General features: G+C 35.3%; 1 protein-coding gene across 6 annotated transcripts in view; it reads left to right on the plus strand.

The window, feature by feature from the left end:
* ELP4 (elongator acetyltransferase complex subunit 4) overlaps positions 1-27,570 on the plus strand; it is a 252,442-nt gene that overhangs the window by 174,118 nt on the left and 50,754 nt on the right. The window contains exon 10 of one of the 6 annotated variants that reach the window (XM_073216362.1): positions 22,346-26,087. The exons of 4 other annotated variants lie outside the window; for them this stretch is intronic. In XM_073216362.1, the coding sequence (XP_073072463.1) occupies positions 22,346-22,366 (21 nt within the window). In that variant the 3' untranslated portion in view covers positions 22,367-26,087. Of the gene's footprint in view, positions 1-9,231; positions 12,001-22,345; positions 26,088-27,570 lie in introns of those variants that run through there. One more of the 6 variants, XM_037019504.2, reaches the window with a different exon arrangement.

Below are 27,570 nucleotides of genomic sequence, written 5' to 3' on the forward strand. Positions count from 1 at the left end.
ATAACCAACAAGTGTGACAGTTTTTCTACTTACACATCTACGTGTTGAAGATAAAATCGTTTGTGAGTAAAATTTTGCCATTGCCTTAAGTAACTTTAATATCATTCAGTTATCTTGTGGCATAGATATTCAATGTCCTATTTTAAATGTGTGTCAAAACTATTTCTTGAACCTAACTTTTTAAATAGGTGTGTCTCCTAGTCTCTGAAACTGCTTTTCTCCACTCTTATTCCCATATCTTGATAGCTAAGTCAGTTCCTTCTTTTCCTGTGTTTTCAGTTTACTAACTTAAGAGCTATATAGATTTAAGGGTTCTGTAGATTCTGAACATGCAAATTTTTATCTGTTATTCTAAATTGAGCCTTGACGATGCTTATTTTTCCTAATGTAATACATTTTCAAAACTTACCAGTAAAAACAGCAATTTATTTGAAAAATAGACTTACAAAAGGCATACTGACATGCATTTTGCAAATAACATGTCAGTATACCATTATTTCTCAACATGGATATCTTTAGTTCTTATATATTATGCCCTAAGACTGAATCTCTCCTGTTAGCACAATGGGGAGCAAATAATATATTGATGAATGTCTGTCCCTCTAAATCTATTTAGTAAATAAAATTATAGTTGAGTTTGCAAAAGTTAACTTTTTAGTCTCTTGTACTTGCATAACAGATGCCTGAGATTATAACATACTTACACATATTAAGACAGACGGGCTTTAAGCACTAACATTCTGAGGTTTTAATTAAATAATTACATGTGAGTTAAATACAAATATAGGGGGAGAATAGGAGTTATTGTTTAAGGGGTACAGAGTTTCAATTTGGATAATGAAGGAGTTCTGGAAATGGATGGTAGTGATGTTTGTGTAATAGTGTGAATGCACTTAACAACACTGAAATGTACATTTAGAAGTGGCTAAATGAAAAATTTTATATCATTTATATTTTACCACTATATATGTTTAAAATCTAATTCATAATTTTTCATCTGTGATTTTTTTCCTTGTCATAGACATTACTATAGCCTTAAAACATAACATATACTATTTATTCGTATAAATTCTGTTACATATGTATTCTGTTATGCATACATTGTGGGTACAAAAAAATTCCTGAAAGTAATTTTTTTTAATTAACTTGTGTTCTTATGTCAATTATTCAGTGTTCCTGTGTATAGAATAAGAATAATAATACCTATTCAAAAGGTTGTTATTACAAGAATTAGTTAATACCAGAATTTTGGGGGGGAAAATGAATCTTATTTATGTAAAGCACTTAGCACACAATGAAATGCATAAAAAGCACTCAAGATATAACTGCTAGCACTTTTTATTAGACATTGCCAAAGAGTTAACATACCAGAGTGACTTGCGATTCTTTGGGATGCTGCATATATGGGTTACATCTTAACAGCCCCTGCCTGTGTCTCTTTGTTTACTTTGTTTACTTGACCCACTAAATATAACACTTGCAAAGGATCCTGTGACCCTGTGTTTGGTCTCAGTACCTCTTTGGTCTCCCAGGCCTTGCACTAGCAGCTTAGTTTAACAAGCCTGCTAAGCATGGGAACAGAGAAAGAAGACATGCATGCCATGTGCTGGTATATGTGTGGAACAACCCTTATTGTCAGAATATCCCCAAAGAGCCTGAAACAGCTCTAACACCTTTCAAATTGAGACAGCCTCTTTATTTATATATCCAATGGGACTGTTAGTTTTAAAATAATTACTACTGATCATAGAGATTAACCAGTGTTTTTCAAAGTGTGAGTATACTATTTTTACTATAATTTGTATTCTTATATCCAACTCCATTTATGAGAGGACTTGAGGCAGTTACCTAATTGCTATTATCACCATATTACTGAAACGCAAAATAACTAGACAAAAGAATACCTCAAAAGTTTTTCTCCTCAGTCTCTTTCTCTAGGTACCATGTGCCTTGGCTGTGGTTATCCGGCTGTCCTAAAACCATGATTTCTCTGGTGTTAATCTATGCCGATATTTCTCATGGTATTTCATAAGGAAATCGAAGTATTTTCTAATTCAGAAAGAATTAATTTAATTGTTTTTTTCTTTTAGTTAGTATGCCCACTCCTAAAAATCTCAAATTGTTTGAAACTGAAAGCCAAGAACATGGAGGGAAATGGAAAGAGCATGAAATAACTAAATATGTCAACTTTTATATATTTGTGCAGAAATTTAAAATTCAGAAATGTTATATGCTCTCACATATTCAGCACTCTAACTTAAGCTAGAACACACTTCTGAAATCTGACAGGAACAATATTGTAAAGCTTAATTATATTTTTATGGCCCATGCCATCTGTGCATTTGTTCTGCTTACAATAGTAATAGAGTATTCAAAAAAACAATACATTTAGTTTGCAATGCAGTCATCTTATCACAAATGCATCAAGGCAAATTATCTCTTATCATCAGATCCTGTTCTTGTATTGTGGATTTTTGTATCTGTTTGAAAATAGAAAAACTTCTCAGCCACTAAAAAACCATATGTGATTGATTCAAACAGAAAACACAAAAAAATCCTGTTTTTCATTCTTGAAACAAATTCTAATGTAGATGAAAGAAAACATTATAATTGTTTAATATATAATAGCACATAACTTAAAGATTATTTTCAGATATCTAAAAATTAAGACTTGAAGCACCATGAAATATGCCTGTATTTGAATTGCTCTATTGTTAGGAATTTTAGTTTGAAACAAACATAGATTTAAAAACTATTGCTGAACAGATTTGAAACATGCAACTGCCAAATCTATTTGACATTTAATAATTTCTTCATAAACTATTGCACAGGTTAAAATTTCTCTACAACTATAGTCTAGTTATTATCTATCTTAATAAATGATAATGATGTTTATGTCTTATTTTTAAATTTTATTCTCAGAGTGGAAAAATTTGGCCACTGCTATCAAACATGTATTAATTTCTCTAGACACAAGAAATACCTATTAAAGTAATCCTTAAATATCACAGGTGTTTGACATTCTGCTTGTAAATTTTCAGAATAATGTATTTGTATACATCACACCACACAATATTTAATCACATATAATTTCATATGTGAAATAAACCTTAGAAGTCATGTTAGGAGAAATAATAATATTCTTAATAATCAACTGAAGATATCAACTTGACAAAGGCTTCATTTTACCAGGAATAATCTATTGAAAAATTTCATATACAATAATATTGAATGATCCTTATGTGTCATAAATATGGAAAATTTAATGGACTCATATTAACACTTCCCTTTATCTATTCTATAAGTGTATTATTTTATAATGTCTTGTATGAGTCACATGTGTTCATGTTTCCATGGTAAAAATTGATCAATTCTACTTTAATAGTTGATGCTTTCTTTTTTTCTTTAGCTTATGCAAGTAATACATGATTCAATTCATACTAGATCACAATTGCTGCTGTGCCAAATTAGCACAATGTAATGACTTAAAATAACCCAAATTTATCATGTTTGTAGTTCTAGAGACCAGAAATACAGAATCAGTCTCACAGGACTAAAATTAGGTATCATCATAGCTGGTTCCTTCTGAGATCTCTAGGGGAGAATCCATTTCTTCCCTTTTCCAGTTCTGGAGGCTGCCAGCATTCCTTAGCTTATGGCCCCATCAATCCAGCCTCTGCTTCCATCATCACCTCCCCTTCTCTCTGACTTTGACCCTCCTCTTGTAAGAATTCTTCTGATTACATTGGGCCTAGGCCAATCTCCCTACCATTTCAGTATCCTTAACTTAATCCCATCTGAAAAGTTCCTTTTGCCATGTGTGACATTCACATTCACAGATGATTCCAGGCACGAAGGACATGGACATCTTTGGGGTAGGAAAGAACATTATTTTTTTTTTATTTTTTAGTTTTGATTCCTTAAAATAGCACTGTTCTCTTCTGCCACAAGGCCTTTGTACTTGCTATTGAATGTTCCTGAAATACTTTTTACATTTTCCCCCAACGTAGATAATTTTTCCTGTACCTCTCAGAGTGATTCTCTCACAGGGAAACCCTCCACAACCTCTCTGACTAAATCAGTTTCTACTTCTCTATACCCTCAAAACATCATATACTTCTTCATGGCACTTATTACCAGTTTATTTTTTTATGTTTACCAGTATGATTCTTGGATCAAAGTTTTTGACCCCAATATACTTTATAAACTCTGCAAGGGCAGGTACTGTGAATTTGTCATCTTTTTTTTTCTTTTTACCTTTGTATTCCCATTGCATATTCAGTATATATTTGTGAAAGGAGTAAATGTTCTGCATATTTCATGCCAGGTTTATTCCTTAATGTTTTCTGAGCTATTTTTCCCCCTAACAATTGTAGATAGGATCCTTTTTTGTTTGTTTCATTACACTTTTGTATTGATGCTTATTAAATGCTGATCTTGTATCCAGCCACTTTATTGAGCCATCTCATTAATGCTAGTAGTTCCTCAGTTTGGTCTCTGGACTTTAAAGATAGATGGTCTGCCAATAATGATCATTTTTCCCTCCCTTTCTGATATTTATACATTTAATTGATTTTTATTATCCAGTTACATCACCCAGCATTTGCAGTGTGATGTTAAATATAGTGATAAATTGGGAATCAGTCTTTCTTTCTGATTTTAATATGATTTTTTTGTATTGTTTTACCATTTAAAAAAGAAGTTTGTTTTAGATATTTGGTAGGTCTCATTTTTCAGTGAAAAAATGCTTCTTTTTATTTTCTAGCTTTGGAAAGTTTTTAATTACATCTTTTGCTTCTAATTTTTCTCCTTCAGCCTTTTAACATAGTAAATTTCCACTTTGATATACAAATTGCTTCCTCCCTACCATTCTCTTTCTTCTCTTCTTTTGTAATGTCCATTAGACAGATATTAAAGTTTCTGGATATACTGTCCATATCTTTTCTCTAATATTTTATTTCTTATTCCCTTTTGATTTATATCCTGAGAGAATCCCTTTACTCTGTCTTCCAGCTCACTGATTCCTTCCACAGTTGTGTCCATTCTGTAAAGTAATTGAACTTTTTTTTTGTTTTGACAGTCATATTCTTATTTTCCATGTTTTCTAAATGGTTCTTTTCCTTACAACCTATCTTACCCATTTGAGGATATTAACGATTGAAAAAAGTCTTCTTCTGTTGTTTTATAAACTATTTCATTAGATATGAGTTCTGTTTGTTGAATATCCATGGGTATTTAAATATTTAAACATTGGGTGATTCTTGGTTAGGCTCTTGTCTTTGTATTTGAGATGAATATGGATCTTGTATGGATCTATTGTTACCATAGCCTCTCTCAATCTGCCTCGGGCTATAGGGAATGGATAGGATGTGCTCCCTGGTGGAAAATGCCAGTAGTTTTCTTCTGAGAATAGGTTTTCTTATGCCTAGGGAATTCAGTAGCTACCTGGAGTCATCATTCCTAATTATTGAATTATATTTTTAAAGACTATCTATTAGCAATGTAAACTAGTAAACCTATAACTCCATGTTTTATTCCTATATTCTCTTTGTTATTAATCTGTTTTCTGATTTCTCATGTATTCATTTTTAAACTATCTTGACTTCTCCTTTTCTGTTCTTAGTGCTTAGTGTTATCCTCTGAGCAATTTCTTTCTTTGTTCTTGAAACACAGCAAAGCCATTAGAGTTCTACCTTATCTCAGATGATTTTTATAAAGCCTATGAAATGTAACTCTGGTATAAAAGTTTAGATTATAGAGCAGCATGCAATTCAAGGCATAATTTTAAAAACCATTTCTCAATTATCTACAAGTATATTATCCACATTTCAGATTACCTGAATCAAAGACCAAGTTTTTATCAATAATGTCACATATTTCCTTAACTAAGTACCTTTTCATTTAAATATTATATGAGGTGTCTAAAATAGTCAAACTTATAAAAACAAAGGACAGAAGTGGTTGCCAGAGGCTGGAAGGAGGGAGAAATAGAGAATAGTTGCTCAAGGGGTATAAAGTTTCTGTTATACAAGATGAATAAGTTCTAGAAATCTGCTATAGAACATAGTAACTATAGTTAACAATACCACTGTATACTTTAAAACAAAATCATCAATATGTATACAGTAAATGTATGCAATAGTTTGTATGTCAGTTATAACTCAATAAAGCTAAATAAATAAAATACTTACTTACTGTAATCTGGCCAGATCAGGCAGAGGGAAAAGTTAGCAATTAGTTACAGTAAAGGTAAACACCAACAAATTTATAAACTGATGCTTTTTTAAACTGAAGTGCTAGTACTTCAGTACAAATGCCCTAAGAGATGATGTTGTTGTTTCCCAGCACTGGGAAAGAAGATTAAAGCAATAAAATTTGGAAGCCAGCTAACTTCCAATTTCTGCCTAAGAAAACCACAATAAAAACAATGCTGAAGCATATTCTGAATCAAATATACTTTTTCTCTTTAAGCTGCTCTTTTGGATTACCCATGGCTAAAGTCTGCACTGTTATATAACTAATGAAGGGAGCATTTAAGGAAAATTGTTATTGGCATTTACAGCGTTATTTGAAACAAAAATGTGACTTGTTCTCCCATTTTTCTTTTGTATATGAAATTAAAATATAGATTATTCTTTGGCAACACATCCTTTTAGTCTTTAAAATATTTTACACCTAACTTCAACTCTGTGAATAAGGATCCTTGATTGATTTTCTAAAAATTCCCTACTATATAATAATTATCTGATAACTAAATATTTTTAGTATTTGAATCAAAATCATTTGAACAAAAGAACATAAACCCAAAATAGGTAATTGCTAGTATGTGGTATAACCAGAACTAATTGTCCTGAATAGGAAAACATCATCCATATGACAACTGGTGGGGAGTAAAATGATGAGAAGCATTGTTAGAAACTAGATTTGAAATACCTTTACCCACACATTTCAATCCAAGGTTCTCTGTCTCCAAGAAGTCTTTGGAGACCAGTTAGGTTTATGAGTGCAGGGAAGCTTCCTCCAGGGAAGTGTGATGCCTACTGAAAGAGCCAATTTAAGTGTGAAGTGTTAAGTGCCTGGTATGTGCAAGTGACTGATACTAAATCCCTGTCCCCAAGAAGGAGTTTATCAATCTGATTAATATACTGCATATTGTTATTTGCCGACATGAATTTTAGTCTCAGTCCAACTTTGACCAAGTGTCTTTCTTAGTCTAATTCTAAGTCCCTTTTTCCTCATCTTAAGTAAAATGAGATAATAATAAAAATACCTTCCTTGTTCTAAGGATTAAATTATAAATACTGGAATTGCCCAATACAATAATTGGCACATAAATACTCAGTTTATGCTAGCTACAACAATAAGTGTCATTGTTCCTGCAATCTAGTTTGGGAAATAAAACTTACACCCAGGATAATTCAAATGCCAATTCAAGATAATAACATATTAAATTATTGGTTACTACTGTATACCAAGAATGCTATAGAAAATAAGACTTCTCTCTGATCACACTGTATAAATACTTCACATGTGCACATTCCCTCAGCAAACTGTTACCTTCCTTATACTTACCACAATTGGTTATCTTTGTTACTAGCCTCTTATCTGTCTTCTCCACTACATTGTAAGCTCTTTGGGTTCAGGGACTGTTTATCTTGTTCATTCCTTGCATCCCCAGCACCCTGATACAGAGTAGACAGTCAATAAGTATTAGTTGAACATACAAATTAGAGAAAGGAGAAATTACTGTTGGCCAACATTAGCAGAGCAGCACTGTGGGGAAGATGAAATTTGAAATGGATCTTGAAAAATGAACAGGATTTGGATGGACAGAAAGAGGCAAAAATGCATTTTGGGTTGGAGTTGTGAAGGAAGAAAGATGTTAATAGACATGAAATAACTAGAATTCAGAGTATACATGATGAGTAAGAATGGAGTCATTTAATTTTAGGGAAAAAGAAAGAAACTCTTCATACCTTTTCATTTTACAAATGAGAAGAATAAGATCCACTTAATGACAGAATCAAAATTAGAATCCATGTCTTTTCTATACTGTATAACTAACAGAGCTTGCAATGTAATAGGGGAGACTAGATCCCATGACTAGGCAGTCAATTCCACAAAGGATGAATTAAATGGGGAGGCACCTGTAAGCAAAGAGTCTACTTAGGAAACAGTTTTGATCATCCAAGCTCAAACTGATATGGGAAACTAGAAATAAAGCAAGAAGAGTCCTATATTATGTTTATTATGCCCTTTTAGACTGGATATGAATACTTACATGGGGCCAAATAGAAACTGGTGTAGGTGATAGATATAACACTCTGGTATACTATTACTCAAAGTCTATTATATTACACTTGAACCATTCATAAATATAAAAAGCAAAATATAGTTTATTTTTAGATATTCTTTATGAAAAGGCAAACAGGTTCCATAAAACCTGGGAATAATCAAAAACTTATCTGGGATACTTTCAAATATGAAGGCACTGTGTGTGCTATGTAGTAAGTGTTAGGTGCCCTCATAACAAATCATACACAGAAGAGCTATAGACAAATAAACCTTTCAGAAGTGGGCTGACGGTTTCTGACAGCAGTATAAAGCCATCTTTCAGAGCCAGTAATTCAGTCAGGCCCATCTGAATCATTTCCTCTATAAATTGTCTTTAGTGGGAATACAAGAAAAAGCACCAGTGAGCTAATAATTATCTCCTCTTTGTCATCAGAGTGGCCTAGGTTAGGAAAATGCCACCTTAAAATAAATTTCCTCTTTTTTTAATCTACTTGGAGTTATTCTGTTATTCTTCTCTTAAAATATAGTACATTTGTATGTGATCTGTTTTTCTTTTATGTATATGGATCTAGAAAGTCACAGTGATGATAAAGATAAATATGTACCTCAGAATTTTAGTCTTTCTCTATAATTTTTTTATCAAATATTTTGACCAAATTAACCATGTTAACCATTTATTTAATAGACTAGTAGATAAAGCTTTGATCTCTTTATTATTTTTCCTTCCCTTTACTTGAATAAAAAAAATATTATATTACATAATGAATTAAACCATAAACTGCAAATTAAAAACTGGCCTGTACTACAACTTCATATTAATGATACAGCTGATGAAAATAAGTATCAATAACCTAAAGATGTATAGTGCTAGGGACAAAGGTGGCATTTTACATTTTTATTAACACTTGTAATTTTCTCCTGCTTGATTTCTCCTAGGCCAAGCCCAATTTCTTCTAAACCATGGGTCAGTGAGCTCATACTGATTCTCATATGAATGATGGGCTCAACTGTGCAAAGATACCAACTACCAATACCTAGTTCTAGTTATCATCATTATGAACAATGTACAATAGAGCAGTATGAATTTGAATGCATTACTTCCTTTAATTTCACTGACTATGACAATCCTGTACACCATCAGAGTTTGTGCACATTTGTAAATTATTACATTTTTAAATGTTATTACTATGTAGTAACGAAAGAGCATAAAACAAGCAAAATATTATTCTGTTACACATATTTGTTATTTTTCCTTGTTAAGCATCATTGGAAGAAAAAAGAATACACTTCTATTTGAATGGTCTTAATAAGGTAAAGTTTTGTATTTAGTAAATGATCTTTTATAATCAAATGTAAGTTTAAGAACAACAGGATTTCACCAGAATATGAGACATATGTCCTTTAGTAGCTTTACCACATCCTCCCAAACGAAAACAATATTATATTAATAAATCGTAAGAGGCTTGTATTAGCTCAATAAATAAATATATTTAAAATAAAAGTTAGAAAAGGATTTCTTTAAATACTTAAGTCTGTATCATACTATTCTAGTGATGTCAAATACAATTTTCATTTTTAAAAGATTTTAGTTAGAAATTTAATCTTTGAAAATATTAATAACAGCTTACAGCAGGTAAGCTATAAAATAACACTGGATGCTGCCTATTTAGTTTCTGGTTGAAAAAGCACAGCAGTACTTTAGTTCATTACCTTTGAAAAAAACAGTAACAAGATAATACAGCTGCCTCTGATTAAGATGTAAATTCTTTCTAATTAGAATGTAAATTCTTACATTTAAATGAAGACATCAATTGTCAGGATGCCATATGATATCTTATTCCACCTTGCCTGAATGAAGCCCTAACTGCTCATCTATGGCACTAAAATAGTTTTGCAATCCCTTTGTTCTCTGATTCTTGTAATATTCTCTCTTCATGTTCCCTTTTCACATTGCTTTTGTTTGTTTCCCCCTTGCATCTGATATTGTTGTGCCTTGGGATTTTGCAGAAATTTGGAATGAAAATTGAGTTCAGTCAGTGCCAGTATTTGCTTGTGCCTCAATTACTTCTGCTGAATTTTCCTCAATGCAAATCAGGCAGGTTGCATAAAGTGGTGCATGTATTTGAAATAATTAATTTTCCGTAAAATGATGGATCAAGTCCAATCAACCTTCATGAAATCTAAATAATAGGATAGAGAATTAGAAATTAATTAACATTTTGTGCTGTTAATGCTTTATAGTATGAACTAGCAGTAGTAAGTTTTACTGTTGATTGTAACTTTTTCCTTATTAAATGTTGATGAAAACCTGCCTCAATCATTTCTTGCCAGAAATATGCTAACAAGGAATCCTGTATCAATAACTTTGAGGCAAAAGTTTCAAAGATTATAGAAACAATTAACCAGTGAGTGGAATTACTTACTCATGCTTCTCATTACTGAACAATAGGAAAGTTTTATCTTGAATAATGCACACTAATTTATAGAAATCTACTGTTATATTGGATAAGGCCATGAGCCTGCAGGCATAGTATCATACCTTTCTTTTACATGATGTGTCTTCAACCAAAAGAGGTATGGATGACTTCAGAGGCAAGCCAACTCAACCAGCCTTACAGTATCAGGGAAGGAGAAATCTAGAAATTGAGAAGAATGCTTTACAGATAGGAAGGTGGATCCCCTAGTTTTGTTTTGTTTTTTAACTTTTTATTATAGAAAACTTCAAACACATACAAAGGTAAAGACTAATATAATGAACCCCTGTGCCCCCATCAGCCATCATTAATCGGCAAAGAGTTAACAGGGAAACAAAACATATAAACCTGAAGTAATAATGAATAACATGCAAACAATAAAGAATATGCAATCAAAGTTAAAACACAATTACAGAATATGACTAATAGGGATGCTGAGAGAAGATTGGTTTGTGCTGAATGGGCCGAGAAGGGAAAGAAGAACATTCTAGGCAGAGAAAAGAAGCCATAAGAAGAGATGTAAGCATGAAGTAGAGTCTTTAATACTATGGAAGACACTAGTGGTTTTGATCAGAAGTTTCATGTTTGTATGTAAAAGTAGTTCAGTTTGGTAAATGAGGGCAGGCAATACATTTTAGTATGAATTAGCCAAAGAAGTATTTCAGGCTGTGGAGTGACAGCGTAAAACTACTGAAAGGAAAGGAGCGACACATAGCAGCAATTCACCAGAGAGTTCCGCTTTATTAGGGAAAGGTGCTGGGTTATATAGGAGGGGGCATGAATTGATTGAGGTGTCACTTCTACGGGGCTGGTGGCTGTTGGCTAGGTGCTGGGATTGGGAGGGGGGCGAGAGGTGATTGGGCTTCAGGTGGCGCCGGCGGGAACTGAGGACCCCGAAGAGAAGCCGGATGTTTGCCATCTTACTGGTGGGGACCCTTGAACTACCTTCTCCTTGTCCAAACAAAAGTCTCTCCTATTGTAGTTAAACTTCTTCCCTTATTTTTCTCTGACCATGTTCAGAAATAGGAAGAAGTTTCTAGCGACTAAAGAATGAATTGTGAAGAAAAAGTTTTTCCTCTAACCTAGCTAGTTACAAACAAGTGTTATTAATGAATCTGTAATGATAAATTTTACTATATTGCATTTTATTTGACATCTGTACCCAGTATAATCAAGTGGAATATCACTGTTGTTATTCATATGGTCACTTTGAAAATTGTTTAAAACCACACATTTGTTCTTGCACAATTCCAAATTTGTAGTATTTGCATAGAGTATTAGGTTCCTATTGTTGCTTTAACGAATTACCACAAACTTAATTGCTAAAACAATACAAATGTATTATCTTAAAGTTCTGGAGAACAGAAATCCAAAACAAGCCTTGTGGGGCTAACATCAAGGGGTCAGCAAGACTGAGTTCCTTCCAGAGGCTCTAAGGGAGAATCCATTTCCTTGACTTTTCCAGCTCCGAGAGACCACTTGCATTCGTTGGCTCATGACGCCATTCCTTCATCTTCAAAGCCAGCAGCATTGGGCTGAGTCCTCCTTACATTGCCATCTCTGGTTCTCCCTTCTGCCTCTCTCTCTGACTTTTAAGGACTCTTGTGATTACACTGGGCACACTGGGATAAAACTAGATAATATCCGAGTTAAGGTCAATTGATTAGCAACCTTAATTCCATCTTTAACTTGAATTTCCCTTTGCCGTGTAAAGTAACGTATTATAGGTTCCAGGGATTGGGATGTAGACATCTGAGGGACCATTATTCTGCCTTCTATTCATTTCTTTCATATTTGCTCATCAGCAACCATTTTGCTAGACCATAGAGACAGAAGTGCTTCATTGGCTCAGAAGGAATTCTCCCTTTGGTTTAAAATAAACTAATGTTTATCATTTTAGTTGACTTCAAAGAAAAGAAAAAAGAGGAATTAGGCCAAGTAGTACAAGTCTCAACTGCACATTGAAAGATAAGCATTTTTATAAAATTGTATATGAAAATCAATCGTTTGAAGACCTGACCAAAAATATGTGTTTCAAAGAAGGGAGTAAGAAGCTAGCAATTTTGAGTACTTAGATGGCAGGCACTATAATAAATATTTTACAGATATTACTGTCTTTTAATCTTTAAATACTTCTATAATAAGTATAGTTTCCTCCTTTTAATGATAAAGAAGCTGAAGCTGGAAGACATAGTAAATTCCCAAAAGACACAGTTCATGAGATCCCAAAATCTTTATACTACCACCATGCTGAATTCTGTGAAATGAGAATTGTATCCATCAATGAAAAAACATTTTTTAGAAGATCAAGGCATTCAAAGTATTATGGATGGAGTCAGTAAGCAAGTATGAGAAATAATCCCTGCCTTCAAGGAATTTATAATCTAGTTGTAGAAATAGGGCAAAACACATAGGAAAATAGTATAGCATTGCCTTTTAAGCAAAAATTAATACAGCCTTGGTTTAGAATCCTTGCTCTTTTACTACTTCATCTTTTACTGTATGTGAACCTAGGTTTTCCTTCCTGCTTTATAGGGTTCTTACAGAGATTAATCACTTAGCCCAGGGTCTGGCACACAGTAAGCACTCAGTAAATGGTGGCTACTATTATTGTAATAAAATTCTACCACTACAAGGGCTGAGTTCATGATCACCCAGTCCGTGTATATAGCAGTTCAGCAGAAGAAAAGCTAATTGTCAATAAGTGATTTCATGTTAAAATTACAGGTATATTCAGAGACTTCTCATATATTTATGAAGAAAATGAATGTCAATACAATGTAGTAGTTACGTGCACTAGCTGTGGAAGAGAATGCCTAGCTTCAAATTCTCTTTACTAGTTTGTGCCTCAGTTTGCTCATTTACTAAATGGTGATAAACAAAGCACCTACATTCTAGGGCTAATGAGAGGCTTAAATGAATGTTCAAAATGCTTAGAAGAGTATCTGGTGCATAATAAGTGCCATATAAATGTTGTTACTATCAAGGATACACCTGGGTAGCCCATTCTCAATGATACATCATAGTTGACAGCCATGGTAAAGAATGTTTAGTCTCAGTGTCCCACAGCCTAGGTGATTTACATAGCTGGCCAACATCACCAGTAGGATGGACATTGTACAAGGAAATATCATGTACCTGCAATGTACTTAGCAGTGTGCCTTGGATAATACCGAATGATAAACACTCTCAATTTCTATCAACTTCCCGGGCTAGGTGAGGAGACAAAACTAATGGTGGATGAAATAGACATAGAGACGAATTAAGTTCTAAAATGAGGGTAAACTGACTCCAAGTGTAGTAGGAATTCAGAAAAAGAAGAAATCATGGTGGATCATGTGGTCATACTAGAGAATGTACAACTTAAACTAAGCCTGGAATAATTGGTGGGATTATATTGACTGATGAGAAGATAATGGACAATTCTGAATATAAGAACTGCCCCAAGCCTGAAGTATCTTGCATCTTTGTTTTAATCTTTCTCCCCAACTTGTTAAAGAGCAGCAGAAAAGAAAAGGAAGGGAAAAGTGAATGAGGAGGCCACAAATACTATAAATCCATTGAATCATAAATAAATGCTTCTCTTATTGAAGAGATTTAAGAACAAGGGATCCATGGATAGAATTTAGAGATTCCAGGAACTTGAGTGGAAGAAAAATTTACAGCTTTATTTTCACTAACCTCCCACTGAAATTTAGTATTTTCCTAATTATAAATATAGGCAACAAACCGTAGTAGCACTGACTGTGACTGTCACAGAATTTAACCATGACTTTGTCATCAATAGAAAGCACAGATATTTTCATATAAGAATGTAACTATGCAGGAATAATGAAATATTATTTATATTCATCTCCTTGAGTAGATATTATCCCACTGCTATTCATATTACTTAATAGTTTTTAAAACACAGGTATTACTATATCAAAAATAAGTTTACTATTTGATAACATTTCAGTGCAACTCATTTTCTTTATAATTCAGTGTATGTATTTTATACATTTCAAAGCATGATTCTGAAAAAGAGTTCTTTAGTTTTACTATATTGCCAAAGGAGTCCATGGCATTAGGAGAATGCATCTGTTTATGGATCTAGGAATATATCAGTTTTTTAGTTAGCTTACAGTCAACTAAAATCCCTTTTTGTACATGTTACTTAAAGCTACATTTACTCCCTAATGTAGGCAACTAGTATTACTCTCTAGCCAGTGGCTAGAACTAATAGATAAATATCACAAAATTTTCAGGGCAGCATTTTATATTAAGTAGCATTAATATTAACCACCTGAGGTGATATCTTACAAGATACTTTCCATATACAGATAACTGCCAAACAAAAATTATACATTTGTTTTTTCCAGTTTCTTTGAGATATAATTGACATAAAACATTGAATTAATTCAAGGTATACTATATAATGATTTGATATATGTAGATATTATGAAATGATTACCACAGTAAGATTAGTCAACATCAATCACTTTACATAGTTAACAAAACTTTTTTCTTAAGATGAAAACTTTTAAGATTTACTCTAAGCAACCTCCAAATATAAAATACAGTATTAACTATAGTTATCATATTGTACGTTACATCTGCAGATTTATTTATATTATAACTGGAAGTCTGTACCTTTTGACCACCTTCACCCATTTCCCCCGCCCTGGTCACCACTGCTGGCAACCACCAGTCTGTTCTCTGTTCCTATGAGCTTGATTTTTTTTTTTAGATAAGTGACTTCAAACAGTATTTGTCTTTGTCTGACTTATTTCATTTAAAATAATGCCCTCAAAGTTCGTCACCATTGTCACAATGCCCACAGAGTTCATCAGCACAGGGTTCCCTTTTCTCCACATCCTCACCAACACTTGTTATCTCTTGTCTTTTTAATGATAGCTATGCTCTTAGGTTTGAGGGGCTGTCTCATTGTGGTTTTGATTTGCATTTCCCTAGTGATTAGTGATGTTGAGCACCTATACATGTTGACCATTTTCATATCTTCTTTAGAGAAATGTCTGTTCAGTTTCTCTGCCCATTTTTCAATCAGATTGTTTTTTGCTATGGAGTTGTATGAGTGTTTTGTATATTTTAGAAATTAACCCATTATTAAATATTTGTTTTGCATATATTTTTTCCTTTTCCACAGGTTGCCTTTCTGCACCTCATTGTGCAGAAACTTTTTAGTTTAAGATAGTCCCACTTGCTTATTTTGTCTTTTCTGTCCTTTGCTTTTAGTGTCAAATCCAAAAAAATCATTGCCAAGGTTGACATCAAGGATCTTGCTCCTAGGTTTTGTTCTAAGAGTTTCATGTTTCATTTCTTTCATTCAGTTCTAGTCTATTTTGAGTTGGTTTGTGTATATGGTATAAGGTAGGGGTCCAGTTTCATTCTTTTGCCTGTGGCTGTCCACTTTTCCCAATACCTTTTATTGAATAGACTACCCTTTTCCCATTTATATTTGTGGCTCCTTTGTCAAAAATTAATTAACCATATAAGGATGGATTTATTTCTGGGCGCTCTACTCTGTTTCATTGATCTTATATATATATCCATTTTTATGTTAACACCATACTGTTTTGATTGGTGTGGCTTTGTAACATAGTTGAAAAAAAGAAATGTGATGTCTCCAGCTCTGTTCTTCTTAAGATTACTTAGTCATTCTGGTTCTTTTGTGGTTCCTTACAAAATTTAGGATTGTTTATTCTATGTCTGTGAAAAAATGCCATTGCAATTTTGATAAGGATTACACTGAATCTAAGATTGTTTGGGGTAATATGAAAATTTTAACAATATTAATTTTCCCAATTGAACATGGAGTATCTTTCCATTTATTTGTGTCATCTTTAATTTTTTTCATCAATATTATATGGTTTTCAGTGCACAGATCTTCACCTCCTTGGTTAAACTTATTCCTAGGTGTTTTTTTTTTTTAGAAGCAAATGTAAACGGGATTATTTTATTCACTGCTCTTTCTGATTGTTCATTTTTAGTATATAGAAACATAATTTATTTTTGTATATTGATTTTGTATCCAGAAACTTTGCTGAAGAAATTTATTCTGAGTTTTTTGGTGAAGTCTTTAGGGTTTTCTGTATATAATATCATGCCATCTGAAAATAGAGGTGGTTTTACTTCTTCCTTTCTGAGTTGAATGCTTGTATTTCTTTTTCTTCCCTAATTGCTCTGACTAGGACTCCAGTATTATGTTGAGTAAAAATGGCAAGAATGGGCATCCTTGTCTTGTTCCTGATCTTAGAAGAAATGCTTTCACCTTTTCATCATTAGATATGATGTTAGCTGTAGGCTTGCCATATATGGCCTTTACTATGTTGAGGTACATTCCCTCCATACCCAGTTTGTTGAGTTTTTATCATGAGTGGATATTGAATCCTACCAGCTGCTTTTTCTGCACCTATTGAAATGATCATATGATTTTTGTCCTTCATTTTGTTAGTGTGGTGTATCATATTGTTCAATTTACAGATATTAAAACATCTTGTATATATTTCTTTTAAAAGCAGTGATGCTTTCTGGGGTATTTTTGTAAGGCAGGGAATAGAGGATGGCTGTTTGGGTTATTATTTCTGTGTAACAAACCACCCAAAATTTAGTAAAATGATCATTTTATTATATCCATGGCTTCTGTAGGTTAGGAACTTTAGCAAGACATAGCAGGTATACTCCATTGATCCACTGTTCCGTGATAGCTTTATTTTCAGCTAGAAAGATTTGATGGCTGAAGGAAGGCATCAACTAGGAACATCTTCACTCTCATGTCTAGTATGCATGCTACCCATTACCTGGGACCACAGTTGAGGCTCAGCTGAGGCTATCCTCTGAGTACCTGTGCATAGCCTTTCCACCTGGCCTGGGCTTCCTCATGGTATATTGGCTTCTTCTTACATGGTGGCTGAACTCCTTAAGATGGCAGCTCAGGGTTCCAAAAGTAAGCATCCTACAAACAAGGTAAATGCTGCTTGGCCTTTCCTGCCCCATCACAAAGAAGCATCACATCTTCCATATTCTATTGATTTAAATAATAACAAAGCCATCTCCTCAGTCAAGGGGAGAAGAATTAAACCTGCCACTTGATCATACATTGTACAAGAGCTTGTGGAATGGATGATGCTCTGCAGTTATCTTCGGAAAATACAATCTGCATCTGTAAATAGGTGCAAAACTGTAGAAATTTAAAGTGTTTGAACTCGTCAGCAGAGATACAGTTTTTGTGGATGATTATAGATGAAACATCATCTGGGTAAATGACTTAGATTTGACGTTGAGGTTTACAAGTATGTTATCTGTCATTCTAGTAGTGAAATTTCTCATTTTAGTAGGGTTGAGGTGAAGTATCTGTGGGCTTTTGTAAATCTGAAAATTTGATTTTTCTAAAACTTATAACTGTGTGTTTATAAGAGAAGATCTGAAAGCCACTAGTGTTATCTGACACATGTAATAATGACAGAGGGAATAAAGCTCCTTATTTTCTCCACTGAAAGTTTTGATGTATAAAGAAACCATACAATGAATTACATAGTATAAGAATTATACTACAATAAGCCTGTTTGTTTAAAAAAGAACTATAAACAAATATTGAATTATAGCTAATAATATACACGCCAAAGTTAGAGGTAAAGTGTACTGCAGCTTACTTTGAAATCCATCAAACATAAGATGGATTTGTGGATGGATAAGTGTTTAGAGAGGTGATAAATCAAGTAAAGAAAAAGGTTAATTGTATAATTTAGGTGGTGTGCATATGAGTGTTCTGTGAAAAACTTCTTTCAGTTTTTGTATGTTAGAAATTTTTCACAGTAAAATACTGGGAAAAATCAGGAGACACCTCTACACAGTCACTAGAGTAGCCTAAAAATATTTTTGGTTTTTCAAGTATTTTCTTGAAAAATCCTGACATAGGTTTGAGGAAATGAAGTAAGTATATTAACTACTACGTTACCTATTTTTATTCAAGTAATTGAGTAATTACTTGGTAATAGAGAAAGAAGGGGAGAGTTAAACACAAAACCTCACCACAGTTCTGGGACTGCAAAGTCAAAAACATGCAAGACAAATAATTATAATTAACAAACTTTGCAATTGGAAAAACTACTATACACTTAATGTGTAAACAGAGTATGATCTCTATTTTGAATGCGATTTGCTCTGGTAAAATCCTGACCTCTTTTTCTCTCTAGGCAATTACTTTTAATTTTTCTCCTTTCCTTTGACCTCAGCAATATGTTCCCTGTTTACATTATTCATGGAATCACGAAGGGTCACTATTGTCTACCCAATCCCAAAATAGTCTGGCACATTTTCAAATTGTTTTGCTTGAATTGTACTGAAGTGGTAACCCGCTGACGCAGGCATACACCCCAGTGCTCCTGTGCTCTAGTCAGGCCAAAATAAAATAAAATAAAATAAAAGGAATGAAAGTATCTTTCAGTTGCTAAGCCAAGGAATAATTGGCAAGGAATAGTAAAACTTCAGAATTGTTTAAGTCCTGTGGTGAAACGTGGACTCATTGAAACATTTATACCTTAACTTAGAATAGTGCTAACTAGTAAATTGAAGTCAGTCAACATAACAACTAAACATTTAAAATGTCAATTTTTTTATCAATGTATTATTGACACACAATCTTATATTGGTTTCAAATGTTCAACACCGTGGTTTAACAGTTACCCATATTATTAAATCCACACCTCCTCTAGTGCAGTTACTATCTGTCAACATAGAAAGATGTAAAACATCATTCTTAAATGTCCCTCAAGGACTGGTACTGTTACGTGCTAGGCAGAGCCCTTGCACTTAAAAAACATAAGCAGAATAGCTAGGAAGAAAAGTTGGAGAGGATATCAGGGCATGAGCAGATTCTCACTGCAAGATAAAGCAAAAAGAACATAAGTGCCAAGGACCAGATGGAATGAAATCATGTCCCCCTGGCTCTGTCACCCAGCCTGAGAAGCCAGGCCAGGGGAGTTTGTGATCGTGGTACAGAATGGGGCTATTGCTCAATGCCTAAGCTACCCCATCAGTCAAAACTGCTATTCAGTATTCTCCTCACTCCCTATTTTGTATTTAGATTCGGGTTCTTATCTGAAACTAGGCAGCTTTGGAAGCTGACTCACATTCTATTCTGCTGATGATTTTCACCTACAAGTACATATTCAGGCTCTGTTTGCCCAGTGTTTGCATGGTTGAATACTATCCCTGGAAAGATGTCCTTTTGAGCTAGTATGAAGTCAGTGACTTGCCTTTGGCTTTATGAGGAAGGTCTAAAGCTTCTGTTTCAAGGCTTTGACATGTCAGCATGTGTACATCTAGCTTGATGCCAAGATGCCTTGTGCCAGAAGGTTCCTCTTGATCTTGGTGTGCAATATTTTCCTTGTAGCTATTAACCTGTTGCCATTAAAAGAAACAGAAAATTGTAAGATTATGGTCTGTAATATAGGCTGTAGGCACAAATGTAATTAGTACTATAGCACAACACTGCTTTTCGTTTGTTAAAATTTTTAACTATGTTGGGAATTTTTTTGTATCTCTTTTCTAAAACTGTACATTTAACTCCTGATTTTCCATTCAACCCATGATGATGCTTCCCAACTGCTCAGCTGGAATCTGGATTTGCCTTCTTTCATTCAGCACACTTTTGAACCAGTGGCAATTGTGGGGAGTATTTGGGGTAGCAAATTCTAATTTGGCAGCACCCTGGGGACATTAATCAATCAGAAAATATAAATAAGCAAATCATTTCTCAGATGAAATGGTTCACCTGAGAATCATATTGAAGTGAAAACACCAAAATGTTGACCAAACTGAAAACATTTGCAGTTTGTAGGATCCATGGTACTGTTGGGTTTTTTTTTTTAATGTTCTTTAACAGGGTTGATCTTTCAGCATTTATGATTTAAGTAATTAGCAATAACTTACTAACTGTTTTGATGCTGAGCTTACCTTTACTACTTCCTCCCTGACTGATACCATAGCCCTATCCATGGCCTTCCTCACTTCAGTTACATACCCATCTCTGCCTGATAACACAGCCCCATTGCCAGCAGCTTCCACAATATGTTGTGGAAAATATCATTGATTCAGATTTGGGGTGAAGTTTATAATTTAACTGTAATTTATATTATCATGTTATAAACATATATTTTATTTCAAATATGTAAATGACTGAAATGTTCCTCAGATGAAAAGCACACTCATTCAGATTGGCCATTGAAAGTAAGAGACTTCCCAGAGGAAACTTTTAAAATGTTACTTGTTACTGTTGTTTGTTTTCAATGTTTATTTTTTTGTCCAAAACACTAATGGTTAAGACTTGAGAATTTAGGAAGGAGGCAGTACTGATATCTTCTGTATGGACCAAGGAGAGAAGTAATCTTGGACATACTGAGCTAGTATGAGTTTTTTAAATGAGTCATTTGCTTTAAAATTCATATATGATGTTTACAGTTATCATCTATATTCAGATAATTTAATGACCTATCATCTGTGACTTCTCAGTGATAATCCTAATAAGGGTGTCTATTTTAAAAGCTTTCTGTGGAAGAAAGTAAGCCTTACTGGCAGGACAGACTACATAACAATTTGTGAGGCCCAGTGAAAATGAAACTGTGGGGCCCTTTGTTCAAAAAAGCAGAAAAGGTGCCATTAAAGATACTAAAATATGAAGCTTTTTCCTTTCTTTCATGGTCTCTGTCTCAACCTGTAATGGTGTTTTTATTTGCAATTTTAGATCATATTCCTTCAGATACATGGTACACTCAGGGCGCAAACTCTCACAGGCCCCAGGGTTCTCACCCCATGACTTGGGGCATGAGCAGCCCATCAGATGTCAGGTTTCCCCTCCTGCCAGCCACCAGACTGATACAATGTGTCCTGGCCAGGGTGGGTGGGAGCTGAGCCACAGATCTCCCTTCCTACTGTCCCAGCCCATGTTGGGTGGGTCTTGCATCCTCCTCACTAGAATGTGGCCAGAACCTGCATCAGATGGACATAAGAAGCTTGCCCCTGTCCAGTGCCCACCAAATGCTCTGTGGCACTGCCAGCCTTTGGCAGGACAGCTGTCTCCAGGCCCCACCTCAGAATGCTGGGGGTACACACCAACCCTGACCCTTCCCATACCCATACGCTAGCTTGTACAGGGGCAGAGAGCACCAACATTCCCTAGGAAGGGAGGGCCGTGAGCAGGAGGCTGCTGGGGCTGAAGCACATAGAGGACAGTGGAGCAGGCAGTGGAGAATCCATCTTGGGAGGCCATGAGGAGGGCACTGCACACTAGTCAAGCCCCTGCCCCACACAGATCCTCCATTGTTTCATTAGACTTCATTTACAGGACACATATTCAAAGATACAATTGATAAGAATCTCAAGACAGCACTCACAGTGCATTAAACCCCCAGACCCGGGCCCTTCTGTGACACCCATGAAACTGCCTGCAGTCTAATAATCCCAATCAACCAATAAAATAATGGCTAACGTCTGTTACATTCTAAACACTTTACATATATCAATTAGTTAATCCTCAAAAGAGCTTATAATGTCCCATTATTATCCCCATTTTACAGAGAGGTAACTGGCATCGATGATCACTCTGTAGGAGCACATGGAGGATTCAAACCCAGGCAGTCTGTCTCCTGAAGATCCTGGAGAACTGAAAGAAAAGTGAATAACCAAGACATTCACTGAAAAAGCAAATCACACTTCACGGTGCAATTTTGGAGGCTTTATCATAAAGCAAATTTCTAAAAAAAATCTTGATTGATTGTGGGTACCTTGGGTACTCTCTATTAATAGGCTATTGCCTTGATGTAATTAGAACATCAAAAGCAACAATCAAATAAATAGGCTTCTCTGTGAAGTAATGTCAAAGGAATGGAGAGACTAAACAGAAAGCAGAGGGAATTTGTGACTACTACTAGAATTACGATATTTTAAAATTTGTAGTCATCTCCTCCAACCCCCACCCCCACATTGCCCTGCCCACAGTTATGCCACTAATTAATGACAGCTGGACCTCAACCCTCTGTGTCCCAGGCAAGGAAGTGGGAAGGAGGTTACCAGGCACCTGTTATATCCCTGGTACATGCTCAGACCCCTCCCTGAGAACCCTGGACTGGGAAGAAAAAGATTTGAAAAGAGAGAAGTGGGGTGCCAACCAATATCTATCATAATGCTGACTATTTTCTTCTTGTCTCCCTTGTCAAAGGTGATTTCATGTTGATTAATGTTGACTGCAACCATTTCATTTTCATCATAATTGCTATTATAAAGTTGCTATTTTAATTGAAAGTTATATTACAATATCTTGACTAATGATACTGAAAGAATCGCTGGGTCAACCAATCTAATCCGTCTCTCCAAAGCTGGAGAATTAAAGATAATATGCAGTGTGATTCCTTGATGACTGTGCCTTGAAATCACCAACAACATCGATCCTAATAACTGTCATTAACTTTATTTGTGGAATTTGCAAATGACCAGGCCAGAGGCCATGACTGTTACTTCCTCCACTGACTTTCTTTGACTCCCAGAGTATAGCGTGTCACCACAGAAAAATGGAATAAGAGCTAAGGCCAACCTATTTATTTTACCAGTTTATTATCAAATCTCAACTCAGAAGGTATACATGTTAAACAATTTTATTTGCTCTCATGGTGGCTTTCAACTGACTTTGTCAGATCTTTTCCTGTCCCTTAAGTAAATCTTTGTCATATTCAGCAAGTTTTCTGACTACCTCAGAGACAGGCATCCAAATGCTAGCACACTCAAGGGCTAGATATATGAGTTTTCCAGAGGTCTGTGTACGGTGTCTACAACATATCGTTCTCTCGTATAAGAATATAGCAATTGTGCCACCTCTCCCCTACCCCCAGTGGTATACCTTGCCAGCCTCCTGCTGACAGATTTCCCTTGCCAGGCAGGTCATCATCTTGGGCAGAACAACTGCAAGCTAACTCAGGTGTACCGCCTACTTGTCCCACAGGACTTGTCCTATATCCATCCCAGGCCAGTGCCCAGGCATGCAGGCTGCTGCACCACTGGCCTTTTCTCTGTCCAGCCATCCTTCCCAGTTTTCCCCACCTTGCTCAGGTAGGCACAGGGACACATTCCCTGCCTAATCAGATGTCCAAGCGGGAACGAAGTGCTAATCTTTCCATCTTGCAGGTAGAGCCAGTCTTTGAGTTAGTCTCTTAGAGCCCCTCCAGCATCTTTGAAACAAGCTTCATAAAATAGAACCTCTTCTCACCACAAGCACTGAATTTTCCACAAAGACCAGTGGCTCCATAATTCTTGTCCTCCTTTCCCCAAACTTCTTATACGGAGGTTGGGGTGATGGCTGTGGTACATTCTGCCACCCTTTGAGCTTGGGAGGTGTCTGAGCCCAATTGCTGAGGACTCTCTTTAGGTGTCCTTGGTCCCTGTTGTTGTAAAGGATGAATCTATCCTGTTAAGCAACAATAAAAGTACCACTCACCATGCTGTTTATATGCTGATAAAAGGAGTAATTTTTAATGCAGACAGCAAAGTCCTTGAGAAGCCCTAGCAGACAGTAAAAATTAAATGTGTTCATTCCTTTGCCTTTTCAAAAAAAGCTGAGATTGTAAGAGAAGGCTTAATAAAGGAGGATAGTATATCAAATAGACTGACAAAATGAGTAAGATTGAAAAAGATTTTCAGCCAGAAGGGGGACATGAACAGCGGTTGGGATATGGAAAGTTGGAGGGCAGATTTGGGAAAGGTGAGCAAACTCTTTGGGTAGAATAAACAGTGTATGATATCAAAAAAGAAGGCTGTGAAAATCAGATTGGGGGTTATTGAGGACCAGATTAAGGAATCTAAATCTAGGTTCAGTGGAAATGCTTCAACCAAGAGCGGCCTGTAGAAAATGGCAAATTTGGGGAAGTTGTTAGGTAATACACAGAACGGGTGGAAGAAAGGCAACCAGAAAGCTAGTATTATAACAACTTTAAAAGGAAGAATAAGGGGGATGGAGCACGGGGGAGTACATGGAAAGGGAGAGTGTAAGCAATGCTGGGATCATTTGTTTGATGACCGATCTTATAGAATAGGACATGCCAGCATGCCCCAAATACATGCCTAATGACACTAATCCTATCAGATGCACCAGGTCAACCAAAGATCCTCTAGTCAAGCTAGCTGAGGAAACTCAGCATAATATAGTCCCCACCTTGAAATTCATAGTTAAAGTAACAGCAATCCTAAAGAAAAAAAAGCATATAAACTTTATTTTACCCTGCATTTCCCAAAAGTATTTGATCATGAAACACCTATTTTTTGTAACTCTTATCATGCAGAATCAGTATTCCAAAAAACATTTTGAGAACCACTACCCCAGGGTTATATGTTATGAATAGATTGATGTGTTGTTACTTTGAACATTAATATTGTAATTTTCTTTATAAACAAAAATAATAACAGTGCCTGTTGCAAAAGCATTTTTATGATTAACTCTATTTCTGAGTACAAAATAGTTCTTGGACTCTCCAAGCTTGAGCTGTATCTTTTGAGAACTTGACCCTGTCTCATATTCAAAAGGAAATATTTTGTAGCCCAAGACCAAAAACGAATACATCCACTTTTTTTTTTTGAGAAGGCATCTCTCATATTTATTGATCAAATGGTTGTTAACAACACTAAATTCTGTATAGGGGACTCAGTGCTCAATGCACAATCATTAATCCACCCCAAGCCTAATTCTTGTCAGTCTCCAATCTTCTGAAGCATAGCAAACAAGTTCTTACATGGTGAACAAATTCTTACATAGTGAATAAGTTCTTACATGGTGAACAGTACAAGGGCAGTCATCACAGAAACTTTTGGTTTTGATCACGCATTATGAACTATAAACAATCAGGTCAAATATGAATATTCGTTTGATTTTTATACTTGATTTATATGTGAATCCCACATTTCTCCCTTATTATTTTTTTTTTTTAATAAAATGCTGAAGTGGTAGGTAGATGCATGATAAAGGTAGAAAACATAGTTTAGTGTTGTAAGAGAGCAAATATAGATGATCAGGTGTGTGCCTGTAGACTATGTGTTAATCCAAGCTAGACAAGGGCAATAAAACATCCACGGATGCAGAAGATTTCTCTCAAAACAGGGGGGGTGAGGTTCTAAGCCTCACCTCTGTTGATCCCCAATTTCTCACCTGATGGCCCCCCTGCAACTGTGCCTGTCTTAGGTTGTTCCTCCCTTGAGGAATCTTACCCGTCTCTGGCTAACCAGTCATCTTCCGGGGCCATACAGGAAAATATAAAGTTGATAAGTGAGAGAGAAGCCATATTGTTTGAAAAGGTTAGCTTTTTACTTCTTTGCAGATTTATGCCCTGTGGCTTCTATGCCCAGCATTTGTCTTGAGGTATCTTTACCACTTGGAAGAATTATGATACTTGGTAAATTCGATATGAGGCACGAATTCTATTTAAGGGTTGTAATTAGGAAGGAAGAAGAAAAGCTATAGAAGTAGCAGATGGAAGAAAACATGGGAAGATTGATTATTTCTTTGACATATCTTCTTGTAGAGTAACTTAAGCATGTATAGGTTTTAAACTACTAATTAAATTGCGCACACACATTAACATAATAGGAATACAGTTACATAACCAAAGCAGACCTATAATTACCAGCCATCTCCAGTGAAACCAAGAAAACCATTTAGGCACCCTAGGCATTTGTGAAAATTTATCTATGATATGATGGATATTGTCCAACTGAACTTGAACAATCTGAGAGAAATCAGACAAATTAAAACAACCCACTCCTGGGAACTGTTCATATCCCATATGTTCTTTTAACAGTAGATAGTCTGTAGTTGTAAGATTTTGGAGCACTACAACTTGCACTTCTCCTAATTCTTGGTTGAGTTCCAACAGTATAGATCCAGTCAAATTTGTTGTTTTACTGTATGCACAGGCCAGCTTAGATATCTCCTTCTTCATTCCCATGACAAGTCCAGGAACCGGTGGGATGAATGCAGCTACAACTGTAGCAGTGCCTGGATCTTTGTTGAGGTTTTTTGATGATCATCTTCTGGTATGACTCTTCCAGAGAGTGCTGATGTTGGAAGTTCTTCTTCATATCGTATCTTAGTTCATTTTCTGGGTAGCCAAATTAGGCTTTGATCCTCTGTATAAACACAAACAGACCCTTTGCCCACACTTTGATATGCCCTTTATACCATTGTGTAGAACTCATTGGAGGTCACCACCCAGGAACTGCTTTTCTTTTTTCTTTTTTTTTAAGAGAAAGGAATATTATCAGAAAAATGTACCTCCATAGCCGATCATCTGACACCCTTTAAGTGATCAAAATTAAGGATATTTAAAGCATGCATTAATCGTTGATTTACAGTTAGTTTTATCCTATCAGGGAGTAATCTCCCTTTTCTTTCTTTTTTTTTGTTATCATTAATCTACACTTACATGAAGAATACTATGTCTGCTAGGCTCTCCCCTATTCCAGGTCCCCCTCACAAACCCCCCTACAGTCATCGTCCATCAGCATAGCAAAATGCCACAGAATCACCACTTGTCCTCTCTGTGCTGTACAGCCCTCCCCTTTCTCCAACCCCCCCCATTATGCATGCTAATCTTAATACCCCCCCTTCTTCTTCCCCCCTTATCCCTCCCTACCCACCCATCCTCCCCAGTCCCTTTCCCTTTGGTACCTATTAGTCCATTCTTGGGTTCTGTGATTCCGCTGCTGTTTTGTTCCTTCAGTTTTTCCTTTGTTCTTATACTCCACATGTTGCTGCAAATGGTAG

Source organism: Manis javanica, chromosome 11 (assembly GCF_040802235.1).
Source record: "Manis javanica isolate MJ-LG chromosome 11, MJ_LKY, whole genome shotgun sequence".
Classification (NCBI taxonomy): Eukaryota; Metazoa; Chordata; class Mammalia; order Pholidota; family Manidae; genus Manis; species Manis javanica.